Genomic DNA, 21188 nt, shown 5'->3' on the forward strand with positions numbered 1-21188 from the left:
TCCTGATGAAGGGCCTCAGCCAGAAACATCGACTGTTTACTCTTCTCCACAGACGCTGTCTGGCCTGCTGAGTTCCTCCACCATTCTGTGTGTGTTGCCAGAAGATACAAAAGCAGATACCACCAGGCTCAAGAACAGTTTCTGTTGTAAGACCACATGGGAAGTCCAGAAATTCTAAAGGGATTGGACAGGCTGGATGCAGGAAGATTGTTTCCGATGTTGGGGAAGTCCAGAACGAGGAGTCACAGTTTAAGGATAAAGGGGAAGCCTTTTAGGACCGAGATGAGAAAGAACTTCTTCACACAGAGAGTGGTGAATCTGTGGAATTCTCTGCCACAGGAAACAGTTGAGGCCGGTTCATTGGCTATATTTAAGAGGAAGTTAGATATGGCCCTTGTGGCTAAAGGGATCGGGGGTATGGAAAGAAAGCAGGTACAGGGTTCTGAGTTGGATGATCAGCCATGATCATACTGAATGGCGGTGCAGGCTTGAAGGGCTGAATGGCCTACTCCTGCACCTATTTTCTATGTTTCTATGTTTCTATAATGAGAGACTTGTGTCCTTAAAAATATATCTTGTTATGACCTTGCACCTTAATGTCTTGCCGACACTGGACTTTCTCTGTAACAATTTGGACTCGTTTTTCAGAAGACTCTGCAGTCTATGTTATGATGTGTGCCTGGTTTCTGGTTGCTCCGTTCTTTGCGGCTGTTCTGTGCGGTTTTGATCGAGACAGGCTGGCTCAGCGGCCTGCAGTCAACGAACGACACGACGCTGAATAGAACTGAACGGCACCAAACTCGACATTCCTAGACTCTTTCAATGATCTCACGACTGGAGCTTTTACATTGTGTGTGTTATTTGCTCATTTTTTGGCCATTTATGTGATTTGTTCTTTCTTTTTGCTCAGTGGGTGTTTGATGTTTGCTTTGATCGGGTTCCATGGTGTTGCTGTCTGTGGGAAGACAAATCTCAGGGTTGTGTACTGCATACACACTTTGATAATGAACGTACTCGTGAATTTATTCTGTATTCTGTTATTGTTTACCCTTGTTCTAACTCAATGTGCCTTTGCAATTATCTGATCTGTACGGATGGCATGCAAAATAAGGCTTATCACTAGATCTCGATACCTGTGTGAAAAATAAACCAATTCACCAACTCAGTGTAAATGGTTAGCTGATAGATGGCACAAATTCAGTGGGCTGAATGGCCTGTGTCAATGCTGTAGGACTTTGAGCTAGCATTGACTCGATGGACTGAATGGCCCCTTTCTGTACCATGACTGGTCTATGGCTTTGTCACAATGATGGCGGTTTCCTGAACTTCAGGAACATTTGTTGGTCATGGTTACACACTAAACTTCTTTGGACCTTTATTATGCTGAAGGCTGGCATGGCGGCCTAACTTTTTACAGTGTGCTAACTGTAAGATCGGGGTTCAATTCCTGCTGCTGTCTTTATAAAGAGTTTTGTACTCCGGCTCCGCCCCCCTACATTCCAAAGAGATACGAGTTAAGGTCAGTGAGTCCTCATTGTGGGATCAGTAGTGGAAAGGGCCCAGAAGTGAACGGTGATAACTGGGCTATGGCCCTCCCTGACACAAGCCAGGTGACAGCACTCAAAAAGGTGACGACCATCATTAAGGACCCTACCACCCAGGACATGCCCTCTTCTCATTGCTACCATCAGGGGCCTGAAGGCACACACTCAACGATTCAGGAACAGCTTCTTCCCCTCTGCCATCCGACTGAACCTATGAACACTACCTCACTAATTTTTTTTATTTCTATTTTTTCACTGTTTGACTTTTTAATACACATACTTACCATAATTCACAGTTTTTATTCCCTATTATGTATTTCAATGTACAGCTACTGCAAAATCAACAAATTTCACGACATATGCCGGAGATATTAAATCTGATTCTGAAATCCAACACCTTCACATTCTGACTGACTGCACTTTGCAAACTGGTTCCCAGCACCCTTGGGTACAATGCCTCAGGAACTACTGCTCTACAGGACATAGAACACTACAGCACAGGCCCTTCAGTCCACAGTGCTGTGCTGACCTTAGAACCTACTCTAAGATCAATCGAACCTTTCCTTCCGATTTAGCCCACTGGTTTTATACTCTGTGTGCCTATCTAGACACTTCTTCAATGTCCTAATATATCTGCCTCCACCAAAGTCCAAAAATTCAAAGTTCAAAGTACATTTATTATCAAAGTATGTATACGTTATACAACCTTGTGATTCATCTCCTCACAGGCAGCCAACAAACAAGAAACCTAAAGGAACCCATTAAAAAAAAATCAACTAACCCCCGATGTGCAGAGAAAGAGAAAAAAAAAATTGTGCAAACAATAAAAGTAAGGAAATAGCATTTAGAATAGCCACCACTCCTGACAGTGTGTTCCACACACCCTCCACTCTCTGTGTAAAGAACTTACCTCTGACATCCTCCCTATTCTTTTAAGGTGGGGGGTTATATAGGAGGCAGGGTTTGAGGGTCAGCACAACATTGTGGGCCGAAGGGCCTGTAACGCGCTGTACTATTCTATGTTCTATACTTTCCCCCAATTCCCTTAAAATTACACCCTTTCATGTTAGTCATTGGGGGAAAAATCCCTGCTTAAAGACTTTACTTATTATTTATTATTATTATTATATTATTATTATTTCTGGTTTTATATTGCTATATCTCTACACTATTCTTGGTTGGTGCGACTATAATGAAACCCAGTTTCCCTCGGGATCAATAAAGTATGTCTGTCTGTCTGTTTAGTCCTTTAGATGAGTTCAGTCTGGAAAAGTGTGAAGCGATTCGCTTCAGAAGGTCAAATTTAAAGGTTAATGGCAGAACCCCGGATGACGTGGAGGAACAGAGGGACCTTGGGACCCACGTCCCTAGACTTCTCAAAGTTGTTGCACAAGCTGATAGGGCGGCTAAGAAGGTGTATGGTGTGTTGACCTTCGTTAGCCGGAAGATTCAGTTCAAGTGCCGCAAGATAATGTTGCAACTCTACAAAACCCTGTTCCACCCCACCTGGAGCATTGTGTTCAGTTCTGGTCACCTCATGGAAAGGGTGCGGAAGCTTCACAGCCAGGGTGCAGAGGAGATTCACCAGGATGCTGCCTGGATTAGAGAGGGTGCAGAGGAGATTGACCAGGATGCTGTCTGGATTAGAGAGGGTGCAGAGGAGATTCACCAGGATGCTGCCTGGATTAGAGAGTGTGCAGAGGAGATTTACCAGGATGCTGCCTGGATTAGAGAGTGTGCAGAGGAGATTTACCTGGATGCTGCCTGGATTAGAGAGGGTGCAGAGGAGATTCACCAGGATGCTGCCTGGATTAGAGAGGGTGCAGAGGAGATTGACCAGGATGCTGCCTGGATTAGAGAGGGTGCAGAGGAGATTTACCAGGATGCTGCCTGGATTAGACAGGTTGCGGAGGAGATTGACCAGGATGCTGCCTGGATTAGAGAGGGTGCAGAGGAGATTCACCAGGATGCTGCCTGGATTAGAGAGGGTGAAGAGGAGATTCACCAGGATGCTGCCTGGATTAGAGAGGGTGCAGAGGAGATTCACCAGGATGCTGCCTGGATTAGAGAGGGTGCAGAGGAGATTCACCAGGATGCTGCCTGGATTAGAGAGGGTGCAGAGGAAATTCACCAGGATGCTGCCTGGATTAGAGAGGGTGCAGAGGAGATTCACCAGGATGCTGCCTGGATTAGAGAGGGTGCAGAGGAGATTCACCAGGATGCTGCCTGGATTAGAGAGGGTGCAGAGGAGATTCACCAGGATGCTGCCTGGATTAGAGAGGGTGCAGAGGAGATTCACCAGGATGCTGCCTGGATTAGAGAGGGTGCAGAGGAGATTCACCAGGATGCTGCCTGGATTAGAGAGGGTGCAGAGGAGATTGACCAGGATGCTGCCTGGATTAGAGAGGGTGCAGAGGAGATTGACCAGGATGCTGCCTGGATTAGAGAGGGTGCAGAGGAGATTCACCAGGATGCTGCCTGGATTAGAGAGGGTGCGGAGGAGATTCACCAGGATGCTGCCTGGATTAGAGAGGGTGCAGAGGAGATTCACCAGGATGCTGCCTGGATTAGAGAGGGTGCAGAGGAGATTCACCAGGATGCTGCCTGGATTAGAGAGGGTGCAGAGGAGATTCACCAGGATGCTGCCTGGATTAGAGAGGGTGCAGAGGAGATTCACTAGGATGCTGCCTGGATTAGAGAGGGTGCAGAGGAGATTCACCAGGATGCTGCCTGGATTAGAGAGGGTGCAGAGGAGATTGACCAGGATGCTGCCTGGATTAGAGAGGGTGCAGAGGAGATTCACCAGGATGCTGCCTGGATTAGAGAGGGTGCGGAGGAGATTCACCAGGATGCTGCCTGGATTAGAGAGGGTGCAGAGGAGATTCACCAGGATGCTCCCTGGATTAGAGAGGGTGCGGAGGAGATTCACCAGGATGCTGCCTGGATTAGAGAGTGTGTAGAGGAGATTCACCAGGATGCTGCCTGGATTAGAGAGGGTGCGGAGGAGATTCACCAGGATGCTGCCTGGATTAGAGAGTGTGTAGAGGAGATTCACCAGGATGCTGCCTGGATTAGAGAGGGTGCAGAGGAGATTTACCAGGATGCTGCCTGGATTAGAGAGGGTACAGAGGAGATTCACCAGGATGCTGCCTGGATTAGAGAGGGTGCTGAGGAGATTGACCAGGATGCTGCCTGGATTAGAGAGGGTGCAGAGGAGATTGACCAGGATGCTGCCTGGATTAGACAGTGTGTAGAGGAGATTCACCAGGATGCTGCCTGGATTAGAGAGGGTACAGAGGAGATTGACCAGGATGCTCCCTGGATTAGAGAGGGTGCAGAAGGGATTTAGCAGGATGCTGTCTGGATTAGAGAGGGTGCAGAGGAGATTTACCAGGATGCTGCCTGGATTAGAGAGGGTGCAGAGGAGATTTACCAGGATGCTGCCTGGATTAGAGAGGGTACAGAAGGGATTTACCAGGACAGTGCTTGGATTAGAGAGGGTGCAGAGGAGATTTACCAGGATGCTGTCTGGATTAGAGAGGGTGCAGAAGGGATTTACCAGGATGCTGCCTGGGTTAGAGAGGGTGCAGAAGGGATTTACCAGGATGCTGCCTGGGTTAGAGAGAATGTCTTTTAAGGATAGATTGAGCAGGATAAGGCTTTTCTCTTTGGAGAGGAGGAGGAGGAGAGGAGACTTGACAGAGGTGTACAAGATGACTAGTCAGGGACATTTTCCCCCAGGGTAGAAATTATTGTGAGGTGATTGGAGGAAAGTATGGGGGGGATATCAGAGGTAGATTTTCTATACAATGGTGGTAGAGGCAGATACATTAGGGGCATTTAAGAGATTCTTAGGCACATGAATGATATAAAAATGGAGGGCTTTGTGGGAAGGAAGGGTTAGATTGATCTCGGAGTTGGTAGAAAGATTAGTCCAAAGTGCCTGAATGGTCCTTTTTGATCTCACTCCTGTATGGCGGTGTTTCGATGAGAAGCTTCACGCATGTGGGAAATTGCAAAGATCATGTTCTGCAGCACAGCAGGCGAAGACACGGCATCACCTCGGCACATTTCACAGACAGACACCGCCAGGAGTAGCTTCATATCCCAGTGGGTAAAATCATCTTCATTACCGGCACTGACAGGAAAATGAAGGGCCATGTCAGAGGGGAGGGTCAGACTGATCTTGGAGTAGCTTAGAAGGTTAGCAGAATATTACGGGCCAAAGGGCCTGTACTGTACTGTTCTATGTTCCACAAGTTAAAGTCATGCACTGTGCAAGCTGGCTCCTTTAACCCTTGGGTACAATGCCTCAGGATGCAGTGACGCCTGGTTAAAGGCCGGTCGTCCTTTTGCTCTGTTAAAGCTTCGTGCCTCGCCAGCAGTTCCTCTGGCCTTAAATTTCAGAACACTCGTACAGCCCTTCAGAACCAATTGTGCAGCTTGCTCGCTTCCAGCCACGAGAGGCGACTTCCTCCCACTTAGCCCCAGGGGAACCGGAGTTGCAGGGACAATGCGACATCCCCCATTACGGAGGCACTGTGGGGGCTCCACCGACGGGGCGGGCAGGGGAGAGGGGGTGGGAGGCAGAGAGGTAGGGTCCGTGGTCAGCACTGCAGCAACAGCAGCGTAGGACTGAGCTCCTATTGTGATGCTTCCCACAGTCGCACAGCCTGTGCCAAATTTAGTGGGAGAAATGACAAACTACAATTTAGAAATGAGGATTCTAACTACTGTAGACTGTGTATATATTCAATTATTCTTTTACCCTGTGGCAGATCTCTGGTCACAATACCTGCCTGATCATCCCTGCCCCTGACAGTTCTGGAACTGACAGGGTTAAAACACTTCCCATACTTTTCAGGCAGCCGAGCCCTCATCATGTCGAATTTTAAACGGTGCCAGGAGCCGCTCACGCTGTTCCCATGCCAACCGCCAGCACTGGTGAAAATGATGTGTGGGCTTGTTTATAAACCAATGCTGTTCCTAAGAGGCAGAGGCTCGCTCACTTGCGCGCACACACATACAAACACACGCGTGTGCGCACACACACGGTCAAACACGATCAAACACACATGCACAAACATACACAAATACATATACACAGACATACACTCACACATCCCAAGACTAACACACACACACACAGACAAATATTAACACATACATACACACACACACACACACACACACACACACACACACACACACTCACACACACACACACACACACACACACACACACACACACACCTACAGACAAGTATTAACAGATACATACACACACACACTAACACACAGGAACACACACACACCTACAGACAAGTATTAACAGATACATACACACACACACTAACACACAGGAACACACACACACCTACAAACAAGTATAAACAGATACATACACACACACTAACACACAGGAACACACACACACCTACAGACAAGTATTAACAGATACATACACACACACACTAACACACAGGAACACACACACACCTACAGACAAGTATAAACAGATACATGCACACACACAATCACCGAGGAAGAGAAGGTGACAGACCAGGAGCTGTCAAAAAAGAATGAGCACAGGGAGTCAGCACGGAGACGATGGGCCGAAGGAGCTGTTTCTGTCCCACGTGGCTCTGAAGCCAACCCAGTAAACATGGAAATACTCAGCGTCCACACAAAAATTGAGTTAGCGTGATTATCTGTCAGCTGACTGAAGCTCCCCTCATCACAAGAGTCCCTTCCCCCGACACCGTAGGCACATACCTGCTTGATACACTGGAGACGGACATTTGTTTGTTGAATGTGTCTGTCCAGGGACACGAGACTGCTCATCCTTTCAGCTCCTGGCGTCCTCTACATAACTGTCAGCGATTTCCCCCTCCAGGTTTCACCTAGAATGAGGGGTACAGATAGGGTAAATGCAGGCTTTTTCCACTGAGGATGGGTGAGACTAGAACTAGAGGTCATAGGTGAAAGGTGAAATATTTATGAAGAAGTGGTGGATGTGGGTCCAATTTCGACATTTTAAGAGAAGTTTGGATAAGTACATGGATGGGAGGGGTATGGAGGGACGTGGGTCAGGTGTGGGTCAACCCTAGATGGGCTGAAGGGCCTGATTTGGCGATGTAGTACTCTATCACTCTACGTACGACTCGATATAAAGTCCAGGTGAACTCCAGTGAACAACAGCCAGGAATTTTATTTACATTAAATTTTGCCAGGAAAAACATTCAGATTCAGATTTATTTATCACGTGTACATCAAAACGTGGAGTGAAAAGCATCGCCTGCATTAACAACCAACATCCCTGTGGATGTGCCGGGTGCAGCCCGCGAGTGCCCTCACTCACACTCCGGCACCAACACACCATGTCCAACGTCCAGATCAACAATAACACAGAGTGTGACAACTGTAAAGCAAGCTCACCACCCCCCCCCCACACACACACACACACACACTAGACATCCACACACACCAACACATCTGCACACCCACATACACACACACCCACCCACACACATACATACACTCACACACAACCAGCCTCCCATTCAAACACTCACACCCACTTACAACCCCCACAAACACACACACTTACCCACACACAACCACCCATGCACACGCATACACACACCTCCCAAACCCACACACACACACACACACACACACACCTATGCACAGACACCCACACACAACTAGACAACCTCCCATCCAAACACACCAACACACCTGCATGTCCACATACACACACCCACCCACACACATACACACACACAACCAGCCTCCCAAACCACACACACACACCCCCAAACCGGGCCTATTGTTGTGCATTTAATATTTGAGTAATATTGTAAATATATTGTTTGATCAAACATTCTTTGTTGTAGATTTAATATTTAATTAACATTTGGGTAATCTTGTATATATGTACTGCTTGATTAAGCATTCTTGTTTGTTTAAATATTTCATTACGGTTACCTGTATAGATACACGAATTTCACACGCCACCACGTGATACATGCGCACCTCACTTAAAGTAAGAACAAAGTATCTCCCAACTCTCTTGCTTTCCTTTGAACTAGTTTAATGTTTTGAAGTTTCAAAGCACAACACCGATGACCTTCAGTGCTTGGCCCCAGATATTGGGCGTTTGACTTCCCCAGCAGAAAATGGAGTGAAAGTGGGAACAGGGAGAGAAGTTAAAAGGGTCGTCACTGAAGGAGGACGTGAAGTGTGGATGGGAGGAAAGCTGGTGAAGGGTGTCTCACCGGCACCCAGGAAACAGACAGAAGGATGGTGCGTGCTATGGTGGGAGAGAAGAACTGGAGGGAGTAGCGGGTTGAGAAGGATAAGGGAAAGTAGGCGAGAGTGCATGTGAGAGAGAAGGCAAAAGATGGAGAGTGGAAGTGGAGGAGGGATGAGGGAAAGAGGGGGAGAGTGAAAAAGAAAGAAAAGGAGTGAAAGATGGCAAGAGAGAGAGGAGAAAGGGAGGACAGAGGGGGGAGAGAGAAATAGATAGGGGAGAGGCCTCCACCCTTTGACCTGTTTGTCATGGGTGACCCTACCAGAAGCCAAAGAACACAGCCCTGACCCCGCCAGCATAGCTCTCCGGGTCACTGAAGCATGCAGGCCTCTGAACCCAACGACAAGGTTGTGGTCTTCTTGGAGGTTGCTGCCAACAATTGTGGGCTGCCCCCAGCACAATCCTCGGACGGCACAAAACGACGCATCTCACTGCACTTTTCGATGTTCTGATTTACGTGACAAATAAAGCCAATCTTTAATCTTCACTGGCATTAAAGTTCTGGGGTGGGGGGGGGGGGTGGGGTAACACAAAGAGAGACGCTGGTGCCAGAGAAATCCAAACCTCGTTTTGCTCTCCACCAAACCCATGATAAACTGGATTTATCCAGGGCCAAGTCTGATGCAGCAGTTTCATTTTAATTACAGTGTTCAACTACAGCTATAAGTCAAAATATATAATTACCGCATGAACTTGCAAGGTCAGTCACACGTCAAGGTTGGCTGTTTTTATACTTTGTAAAACAGTAAATACTGCAAATATAGAGTCACAGATCATGGGTTCCCAAACTCTTTTGTGCCATGGATCCCTACCATTAACCGAGGGATCGAGGAACCCAGGTTGGGAATCCCCGCCATAGAGTAATACAACATACAATCAGACCCTTTGGCCCATCTATTCCATGCCAACCAAGATGATCCCAAGGTAGTCCCATTTCCAGATTCAAATTTATTTATTTTTCATGTGTGCATCGAGGCATACAGTGGGAATGGGCAGCACAGTAATGCAGTGGTTAGCACAACACTTCACAGTACGCAGGTTCAATTCCCGGCCCTGCCTGTAAGGAGTTTGTACGTTCTCCCCGTGGCTGCATGGGTTTCCTCCGGGTATTTCAGCCTCCTCCCACAGTCCAAAGACATACCAGTTGGTAGGTTGATTGATCCTTGTGATTAGGCGAGGATTCAATTGGAGTTTACGGGGAGGCACAGCTTGAAGGGCCAGAAGGGCCCATACCACTGTATCTCAATATAAATAAATGGGAATGTGTCATTTTCATTAACAATCAACATACCCAAGGATGTGCTGGGGGCAGGCCGCTAGTGTCGCCACACACTCTGGCGCTATCATAGCATACTATGCTGTTTACACGTATGTCTAATGTATGTCTACTCGGCAGAACATCACAGAACACAGGCAACAAAAGAACAAGAGAAGCCCCGTTCTCCTCTCCCATCCGTAAACACACACAGTCCTCTAACCCCAAGATAGGCTGCCTTCTTCAGCCTCGAGCAGACTCTGTTTCAGACGATGGGCCTTCCACTACCCCAGCGGATTCGCAGACTCCTGCCAACAGGCCTTGACTTCCAGAAATCCATTTGCCAGTATTTGTCGCATAACCTTCTAAACCTTTCCAATCCATGTACCTGTCCAGATGTCTTTTAAATGTTGTTATTTATTTTATTTAGAGTTTCAGCATGGTGACACAACCTTCCAGCCCAACAAGCCTAACCCACCCAATTATATCCATCGACCAATTAACCTACTAACTCATCCGTTTCTGGAACGTTGAAGGAAACTGGAGCATCTGGAGGAAACCCATGCAATCACAAGAACGTACAAACTCTTTACAGACAACAGTGCAATCGACCCAGGGCCACTGGGGCCATAGTAGCATAGTGCTAACTGTCACACTACTGAGTCACCAACATATTTGTCACAGACGCTACCTCTGGCAGCTCATTTCATATACATACCATCATCCTCATTATCTGCTGTGTCGTATTGATGTGGGTGATCATGTCTTATCCCTGACCATGATTGTCCTTGGAAAATTTTTCAACAGAAGGTGTTTACCATTGCCTTCTTCAGGGCAGTGTCTTTACAAGTCGGGTGACCCCAGCCGTTATCAATACCCGTCAGAGATTGTCTACCTGGCGTCAGTGGTCACATAACCAGGACTTGTGATCTGCACCAGCTGCTCATACGACCATCCACCACCTGCTCCCATGGCTTCACGTGACCCTGATCGGGGGCTAAGCAGGTGCTACACCTTGCCCGAGGGTGACCAGCAGGCTAGCGGAGGGAAGGAGCGGCTTAAACCTCCTTTGGTAGGGATGCATCTCCACTCTGCCATCCATACATACCTCCTAATTCAAATGGCATCTATAAATTCACAGGTGACACCACTGTTGTTGGCAAAGTCTCAGATGAACATGATGAGGTGTACAGGAGTGAGACAGATCAGCTGGATGAGTGTTGCCCAACAACATTCACCCAATAATTTCCTTCAGGATAAATAAAGTTTTATCTTATCTTACCCTCAGTATCAGCAAGGTGGACTAATGGAAGTGGACTCAGGAAGATGACCAGGAAGACGGATTTCAGGAAGAGGACCAGGAAGGTCGACTCAGGAAGGTGGACTGCAGGAAGAGGAAATTGGAATAACATGCACCAGCTCGCATCAAAGGGGTCAGCATTAGAATTAGTGAGCAGTTTCAAGATCCTGGATGCCAACAGGTTCTATCCTGAGTCCAACACATTGATGCAATCGTGAAAAGGCACACCAATGGCTTGACTTTGTCAGGAATTTGGGAGGATTGGGTACGCCACCGAAGATTCGTATGTTTCTCTACATTCACAGAGAAGAAACATGAAACACTGTTGTAGGAAAACAGTGTCCATCGTCACAGACCCTCGCTTCTGCCATCAGGTAGAAGGTACAAGTGCCCCCAGGACTCAGGGCACCAGGTTCAAGAGCAGTTACTACCTCTCAACCATCAGGCTCTTGAACAAAAGGGGATAACTACACTCATCCCATTGAGATGTTCCCACAACCAATGATCTCACTTTGAGGACTCTTTATCTCATGTTCTCGTTATTTGCTGCTATTTATTTACATCTGCATTTGCACAGTTTGTTGTCTTCTGCACTCTGGTTGATCTTTCACTGATCCTGTTATAGTTACTATTCTGTAGATTTGCTGTGTATGCCCGCAGGATGTTGGGTTGCATAAGGTAATGATCTGTAGTTTGATGATAAAAGGAGCCACAGCCTAGTATGGTGGCTCCAATGCACAGGATCACAAGGTGCTGCTGGACACTGTGGCCTCAGCTGACTCTATTGCAGGCACAACCATCTCCACCATCGAGGACAGCTTCAAAACTGAGTACCTCAGGAAGCCGGTGCACTTCACTTAGGACCCTCAGCACCTGGGACATGCCTTTTCTCACTGGTACGATCGGATGCAGGAAGACCCACACTCAGTGACTGCAGGAGCAGCGTCTTCCCCCTCCGCCATCAGATTTCTGAATGGTCCATGAACCTATTGTCACCATTCGTTTATTTTGCAATATTTATTTATGCTGTAATCCATACTCATTTTGTGTCTTGCACTGTCCTGCTGCCACCGAACAACAAATCACCTCTCACGTGAGTCGTTAATCATAATCCTGCTGATTGCCCCTCAAGCGCCAACGAAACCCCTCTCCTCTCCCCTCAAACCTATGCCCAGTAGTTCCTGATCCCCCAGCCTTGGGAAGGAGATCAATATCTATACCCCTGACGAATTTTACACCTCGATACAATCACTCCTCAGCCTCCTGGGTTTATCGTTTGCTCAGGCACAGCAGGGCATTAATTTTGTCGGCCTTCGATCCCTTCAACAGCCTCCGCTCCGCTCCTGTCCCATCCCCTCCTGGTTTGGGTGCAGCCACCTCACTCATCAACAGCAACGTCTCAGCAAGGTATTACAACACTGCAGCTGAGCCCAGCCTCTCAATGCCTACAGGACAGATGAGATACTGAAGGGATAATAATTAAGATAAGCTCTCATTATCCTTTATCCCTTATTACTTGGAGACACCCAATCTCACACAAGCCAAAGTCAAAAAGTTCAAACTAAATTTATTATCAAGGTATGTGTATGTTACCCTGAGATTCATTTTCTTGTGGGCATTTAAGTAAAAAAATAAAGAAATACAAAAGAATTTATGAAAAAACTATATATAATAAAAGGCTGAAAAATGCAAGAGAAGACAATCTGTGCAAATCAAAATAATACTGAGAACATGAGTTGTAAAGAGACCTTGAAAGTGAGTCTGTAGGTTGTGGAATCAGTTCAGAGTTGTGGTGAGTGAAGTTATCCATCCCTGATGGTTGAAGGGTAATAACTGAAATGGTTGAACCTGGAAGTGTGTGTCCTGAGGCTCCTGTACCTCCTGCCTGATGGCAGCAGCGAGACGAGAGCATGGGCTGGGTGGCGGGGGGTCGTGGGTAAGGAAATCAGAATCCGGTTTATTATCACCGGCACACGTTGTGAAGTTTGTTCACTTTGCGACAGCACTACAATGCAATACATGATAACAGAGAGAAAACTGTAATACACTAAGTGTATATAGCAGTTAAATATGTAGTACAAAAATAAAAATTAAAAAATAGTAGTGAGGTGGTGTTCATGGGTTCAATGTCCATTCAGAAATCAGATGACAGAGGAGAAGAAGCTTTTCCCGAATCATTGAGTGTGTGTCTTCAGGCTCCTGTACCTCTTTCCTGATGGTAGTAATGAGCAGAGGCCATGTCCAGGGTTATGGGGGTTGTTAACGATAGATGCTGCCTCATGGAAGCATTGCTCCTTGAAGATGTCCTGGATGCTACGGAGGCTAGTGCCCATGATGGAGCTGACTGAGTTTACAACTCTCTGCAACTTTCTTTGAACCTGGCATTTGTAGATGCACTGGGGGGGGGGGGGGGGGCTTTGCCAGCGATGGACTGGGCTCTGTTCACCTCTTTCTGTAGGGTTTTCCGTTCCTGGGCATTAGCGTTTCCATACCAGGCAGTGATACAACCAGTCAGGATACTCTGCACCTATAGAAGCTCGTCAAAGTTTTTGGTGACATGCCGAATCGACGTAAACTTATAAGAAAGTTGAGGCGCTGTCATGCCTTCTTTGTGATGGCACTTGTGTGTATTCTGCCGTAGCAGCAGGGAGGATCCTGTGACCTATTGATCAGAGGAGCAGTACCTCTTACAGAAAGCTACACTGACATTCCCCTCATTGTTCAGTAATAACCCCACCTCCAATTCTCAACGCACTCCACCAGCTTCAATTTATATCGTTCAGCGCAGCCTGTAGAGTCACTCTCTCACAGTGCCAGTGACCCAGGCGTATTCCTGACCTCTGGCGCTGTCTGTGGGCTTTCCTTGGGTTCTCCGGCTCCCAGAGACGGGGGGAGTCAGTAGGGCAACTAGCCGATGTAAACGGCCCCGAGTGAATGGGTGAATTGGGGAATCTGGGGGGAGTTGGTGGGAATGACAGCGATAGGAGTAGGTTCAGAGCAGCTAAGTGGTCAGTTAGCTGGTCAAACTGCTGGTCAGTTTGGAATGGTCCCTCTTCTTCAGATTCAGATATGTTTATCAGACGAACCATACATCAAAACTTCTCCAAGGATTATCATTTTGTGCAAAGGTTCGTGAGTTCCCGAGATCCCAAGTGTGACGCGTCTGGAGTTTAGCTCCTGATACGGTCACCTATGGTGGTACGATCAAGGTGGAGGCCCCAGACAACGCACGATCCAACTAAGACCTCGGCGGTGAAGGCAGAGGAAGGCTGCCACAGTGAAGGGTCCCCCGTCGTCTTGCCACTGGACCCTGACCCTGATCTGTCAAGGATTGTGTAGTGGCTGCCCACGTGTCAGCCTCCCCATGTTAAACAAAGTCACGCACAGGCGTTCTCCATTAACCTCCCGGTTTACATCCCGTGGTGGTCAGCAAGTGGTAAAGGGGGTGGTACTGCGAGGTCTTGTCACCAGAATAGGTGGGTCTACAGCCACCAATATACAACCCCTTTAGGACAACTTCACAGTCGGCTCGAGGGAGGGCACCATTATTGCAACTACTGATACCACTACCACGTACTACAAAACAAGCCTTGTTTCCAGGAATGCCCTCACGAGTGGAGACATCTCCTCTGAGCCCCACTGGGCCAGGAACAGCGTGAGGAGGGGGAACTGTTTCACTAAGACACTCCCCAGCCACCGGTTATCTGAGACACGCGTGGAGAGCGAGGGCTGCCAACTCAACCATCAGGCTCTTGAACCAAAGGGGATAACGTCACTCAACTTCACTTGCCCCATCATTGAAATGTTCCCACAACCTATGATCTCACTTTCAAGGACTCTTCATTTCATTTTCTCAATATTTATTGCTTATTGATTATTATTGTTATTATCATTGTTTCTTCTTTTTTGTATTTTTGCACAGCTTGTTGCCTTCTGCAGTCTGGTTGAACACCCTAGTTGGGTGATCTTTCACTGATTCTGTCATGGTTATTATTCTATAGATTTATTGAGAAGATGAATCTCAGGGTTGTATGTGGTGACATATATGTATTTTGATAATAAATTTACTTTGAACTTTGAAAAAGAAATTAAGAACACTGCACAGCGGTGGAAGAAATTTCCAAGCAAAAGGGACGGAAAACCCCTTGGAAGCGATTGCAGGAAATGAGATTCCCTACAGGTTGAGGCTGGTGTGAAATGAATTTCCCCAAAGAACCCTTTGAAGTGACCGAGGGAAATGAGATTCCCCATAGCTGGAGGCCTGCATCTTTCGAAACCGAATTTGCTTCTGAGGGTACAAGAGGTTCTGCAGATGCTGGAAGTCCAGAGTAACACACACAAAACGCTTTAGGGGCTCAGCAGGGCAGCAATATCTATAGAGAGAAATAAAGAGGCGACTTTTCAGGCCAAGATCCTGGTGTCCCGATGAAGGGTCTCAGCCTGAAACACCGACCGTTCACTCATCTCCATAGATGCTGCCCGACTTACTGAGTTCCTCCAGCATTTTGTGTGTTTCTCTTCTGAGGTTTTGCAATGATTTTTGTGAATCTCTGCCTTGAGGACGACAGGGCACACAAGGACTTGTGCTGCGCTCAGTAGCTGAGGAGGAGAGAGAGCTCTGACCCGCACCGATGTCACAACCTATGCACGGAGAGCGGAATTTCACCGCAGCCCCTGGGCTGCTGCAGGCTCATAAATGTCATTCACAGCACGTCTCCTCCACAAGTGCGCACGCAGCGATGGGAAAGGCTCTCCGCACGCGCCATATGTTCTCCGCGACTTATGTCAAGGAGGTTCAAATACTTCAGAGTGTCATCGTGAAAAGCATCCACCTCTGGGCACTGTAATGACAAGTTACTGCAGCGTATAGCGTGCTTGAACTAAACAAGCGTTTGTTTCACTGCAAGGGTGGGGGGGGGGGAGGAGGAATGGCAGGGTAATCCTTTCTGTTTGACAATGCCCGCTTACCGCACAACCCTGCTTTCAATCCCCTTCATCTGTGTTTTCATTAGGATTTATATTAGTCTCGCCTGCACTGGGCTCAGCCACGTTGCCGTAGAAACAACAGAGCATTTCCCTCCAAATCAATACAGACAGCAGACACCACATTCCTGCCGCAGTCATTAAGCCCATTTCTGTTAACCTGAGCGATGTGATTAAAACAATGACTACATATCCCTCGGCTCTGCAGTCCTACTCTGTGCCATGACTGAATTAACAATTTGGACTCCTTTCCTTGCCTTTTGAGTCAATTTTGGGGTCAAACTGCAGCCCAGGTGATCCCAACCCACCCACCAGCCTGACAACACATAGAACAAAATGCTCCACGGTGCATACGAATTGGGGGGGGGAGAGGGGGGAGAAACGGTTACTGACATTAAATGAACACGTGCCAAAACTCGTCCCTCATACCACCTCTGCTGTCCGTACCATGCATGGGGCAGGGAGGGAACCCACTGACTGTATTCGATAGATAGATAGACACTGTATTGATCCCAAAGGAATTTACAGTGTCACAGTAGCATTGTAAGTGCACCGATATAAATAGTAGAAAGAATAAAAAATAAGTTACCTCAAACAGTCTAACAGGAGGGGTCACCACTTCCCTGGTTATAGGTTGACTCATTGTAGAGTCTAATGGCCGAGGGTAAAAATGAACACATATAGCACCTTTGGAGCAGCGCAGTTGACTTAGTCTGTTACTGAAAGTGCTCTTCTGTTCAGCCAAGTAGCATGCAGAGGGTGAGAAACATCGTCCAGAATTGCCAGGATTTTCCGTCGGGTCCTTTGTTCGACCACAGCCTCCAGTGTGTCCAGTTTGGCTCCAATAATGGAGCCAGCCTTAGACGATAGTGTGATAGTCCCACCTGAATTGTTCCTGCTGTCAGGTTACAACCTGATGGGAAGAAGTCGATTTCTCCAACTCCCAATAATTACTCCCCCACCCCTTCCATTGTAACACACACACACACCCCCCCCCCACCGATGGAAGAACTCAGCAGGTCAGCACATATGGGGAAGAATAAAAATGATGAAGGGCCTCGTCCCGAAATGCCAGCTCTTTATTCCTCTGCACAGATAAGTGGAAAAGGTAAAGGGCTGAAGGGGAATCTAATCGGAGAGGGCAGCGGACCGTGGGAGAAAGGCAAGGAGGAAGAGCACCAGGGGAGACGCAGGGCAGGAGAGGAGGTAAGAGGGGAGCAAGAGTGGGCAATGCATGAGGGAAGGGAAGAGGAAGAAAAATTACCGGAAGTTAGAGAGAGAAGGTCTCAATGAAGGGTCTCAGCCTGGACTGTTGATTGTTTATTCCCCTCCACGGATGCTGCCTGACCTGCTGAGTTCCTCCAGCATTTTGTGTGTGCATTGCTCTGGATTTCCAACATCTGGAGAATCTCGTTTTCCCGTCTGGCAACAGCATACCGTCCTCCCAGACGGAACCGTCGATCTCCAGGTGTGGGAGAGGCAGTGATCAGGAGGCATCTAGCATGTTGGCTTTCACACCAGGAAGATTTGAGCCCGGAAGTGAGGATGGCTCAGTCCAGTCCTGTTGAGACCACACCTGGAGAATCGATGCACTTGCCATAGTGCAGATTTCCCAAACTGACTGATGTGACATGGGCATGTACTAGAGGCAAAAGGAGAGATTAAATTCACCACACACACAAAATGGAGGAGGAACTCAGCACGTCAGGCAGCATCTACGAAGGGGAATCTTGGGGCGAGAAGACTCGGAGCCCAGGACTGGAAAAAGCTGCAGAGAAGGTTGTAAACTCAGCCAGCTTCATCATGGGCACTAGGCTCCCCAGCACCACCGAGGACAAGTTCAAACGGTGAGGCCTCCAAGCCCAACGAGGAGCAGCAGCTCCCGAGTGCACAGCGGGATCCCACAATCGGCCACACGTGACGCAAGAAGGGCTCCCATTTCTGACGTCCCGACGTTCCTTTTTACGTAGGGTTTATTCATTTCGGGACGCCGCGTGGAACAGGCCCTGGGGCCCAACGAGCTGTACCACCCAGCAAGGGGCAATTTACAAAGACCAATTAACCGGTACACCTTCGGACTGCGGGAGGAAACCAGAGCACCCGGAGGAAACCCACGCAGTGACGGGGAGAACGTGCACACTCCTTACAGAAAGTGCTGGGACCAAATTCCTAGCTGTGATAGGGCTGCTGCCCCTTTCGGGGAAATGGCCACCAGGGAGACGGGCCTGCGTTGAAATGGCATTGGAACCAAGCAGGTCGCCAGTGAGGAACAACGCCAGTCACCTATCAGGAACAGCGCCAGCGATGGCACCAACAGAACCCTGATTGCCAGCCTTACACAGTTATCGAATCCCTGCGAATGTATCAGCTCAGGTTAAAACCACACTTGGAGCTCTGCCACATAATGAAATCAGTGTCATCAGGCACTGGCCGTGAACTGATACTCGACAGTCAGCTGAACAGTTGCTTTCAAGGCTTCAAGCATGCAAACACTCGTCCTAAGCTTCAGCGTCTAAATAAAATTAACAGCTGATTCTGCAGTCAATCTGTGCTGCTGCTCTCTCACTGCAAACACAATGTCGTGCTAATCTCAAGGAACCTCTTTCCTGAGCCACATAATCCCACTTGAGCTTTTAATTGTGTGTTAAACTGAATCAAAACAGTTCAGCAGCTCGGTCAGCAGATGCACCTCTTGCTCGGCAGCAACATGTCCGTCCCTGCTCAGTTAGGAGCTGGCTGTGGCATGTCGCCAACGACTCCAGCAAACTTTCACCACTGGTGAGGATCACCTCACTGAAACCAACTGAATGTTGAACGGCCTCCATAGAGTGGATGGGGAGTCCAATGGTGGGGAGTCTAAGAACAGAGGACACAGTCTCAGGACAGAAGGAACAGCGATTTCCTTTAGCCAGAGAGTGGTGAATCTGTGTAATTCACCGTCATAGCTGGCTGTGTCATTGGGTATATTTAAGGCAGAGGTTGATAGATCCTTGATTTGTCAGGGCATGAAGGGATACAGGAGACTGGGTCTGAGGAGGGAAATGGATCGGCCATAATGAAATGGCGGAGCAGACACAAAGGGCTGAACTCTACTCCTGTACCTTGTGGTCTTCTATCTGCATCATCGTCTGGTGTGGAGACACCGCAGCAAGGGGTCGGAAAAAGCTGCAGAGGGTTGTAGAGCCACCCAGCCCAGGCTCCCACCACAAGGACATTTCAAAGGTGATGCCCCAAAAAGGGGCCATCATAAAGGATCTACACCACCCAGGAGATATTATATGTGTGTTTGTGTGTGTGTATATATGTTTGTATGTGTATGTGTGTGTCTGTGTTTATGTATGTATGTTTGTATGCGTCTGGGTGTGGGTCTGTGTGTTTGTGTGTATATGTTTGTATGTGTATGTGTGTTTGTGTGTGTGTGTATGTTTGTATGTGTATGTGTGTGTCTGTGTTTGTGTATATATGTTTGTATGTATGTGTCTGGGTGTGGGTCTGTATGTGTGTATGTGTGTTTGTATGCGTCGGTGTGGGTCTGTGTGTTTGTATGTGTGTGTGTCTGTGTTTGTGTATGTATGTTTGTATGCGTCTGGGTGTGGGTCTGTGTGTTTGTGTGTGTGTGTATATATTTGTATGTGTATGTGTGTTTGTGTTTGAAGAACAGGTTGTATTTCTGGCTCTGTTTTATAACTGAAATGCAACAATCTTCAGGCTCTTTGTTCCAGGCATTCGTGGCATTCAATGGGTTAATGTGTTTCTGTGTTTTTTTTAATAAAACAACCCTAAAAAGAGAGCGCAACACAAAATGAATATTTTATCACCTGCTAACCTGTTATTCTGATCTCGAATGAGAGGCAGAGGAGACTGCAGTTTTCCCCACAGGTATTCTAGAGTCGGAATCCTTGCACAGATAGTCCACACACGGAATCAGTGATTTGTGAAGAAGCTGGCCAGTAAACGACACAGCGGTTTATTTTCCAACGCTCATCAGTTCTTCACACCAGAACAGCTCACACAAAATGCTGGAGGAACTCGGCAGGTCGGGCAGCATGGATGCAAACGAATAAACAGTTGGCGTTTCGGGCTGAGACCGTTCATCGGGACTGAGAAGGGAGGGGGGAAGATGTCGGGATAAAAAGGTGGGGGGAGGATAGCAGGAAGGTGACAGGTGAAGCCAGGTGGGTGGGAAAGGTAGAGGAGGGAATCTGATAGGAGAGGAGAGTGGACTACGGAAGAAAGGAATGATGAGAGGCACCAGGGGAAGATGCAAGAGCCCAGAGTGGGGAATAGAGGTAGAGGGAAGGGGGAGGGGTAGAAGAAAAATGGGGTGGGAAATTACCAGCAGGAGAAACCGATGTTCATGCCATCAGGTTGAAGGCTAGACAGAATATAAGGTGTTGCTCCTCCACCGTAAGCGTCACCTCATCTTGGCACAAGAGAAGGCCGTGGACCAACATGTCACAACAGAAATGGGGGAAGGAATTAAAACGGTTGGCCACTGGGAAATTCCGCTTTTGGCAGATGGAGCGGAGGCGCTTGACAAAGTGGTCCCCCAATTTATGTCTACACCAGCATCTGTAGTTTTGGCCATCCCACAGCTCACTGAGAAACGTCTGCATTGAACAGATACCACAGGCTGAAATATATGAAGAGCACTATATGTCCAAACTCTGTTTCCATCTCACTCTCTTTTACTCTGACCTTCCTAAATATTCCATCATCCTCTACCTTTCAATGCCGTGTTCATTTCCCTGCCCCCATCACGGCTTCATTCCTACCTTCCTATCATCCCCT

The 21188-nt window shown here is 47.8% G+C and overlaps 1 protein-coding gene across 2 annotated transcripts in view; it reads right to left on the minus strand.

Annotated features, from left to right (window-relative positions):
- The window catches only part of LOC140735561 (zinc finger MIZ domain-containing protein 1-like), a 241122-nt gene that overhangs the window by 197788 nt on the left and 22146 nt on the right, over nt 1–21188 (minus strand). For both annotated transcript variants that reach the window (XM_073060760.1, XM_073060768.1), the window contains exon 2: nt 7320–7447. In XM_073060760.1, the coding sequence (XP_072916861.1) occupies nt 7320–7388 (69 nt within the window). In that variant the 5' untranslated portion in view covers nt 7389–7447. The remainder of the gene's footprint in view (nt 1–7319; nt 7448–21188) is intronic.

This window comes from Hemitrygon akajei, chromosome 1, assembly GCF_048418815.1.
Source record: "Hemitrygon akajei chromosome 1, sHemAka1.3, whole genome shotgun sequence".
Classification (NCBI taxonomy): Eukaryota; Metazoa; Chordata; class Chondrichthyes; order Myliobatiformes; family Dasyatidae; genus Hemitrygon; species Hemitrygon akajei.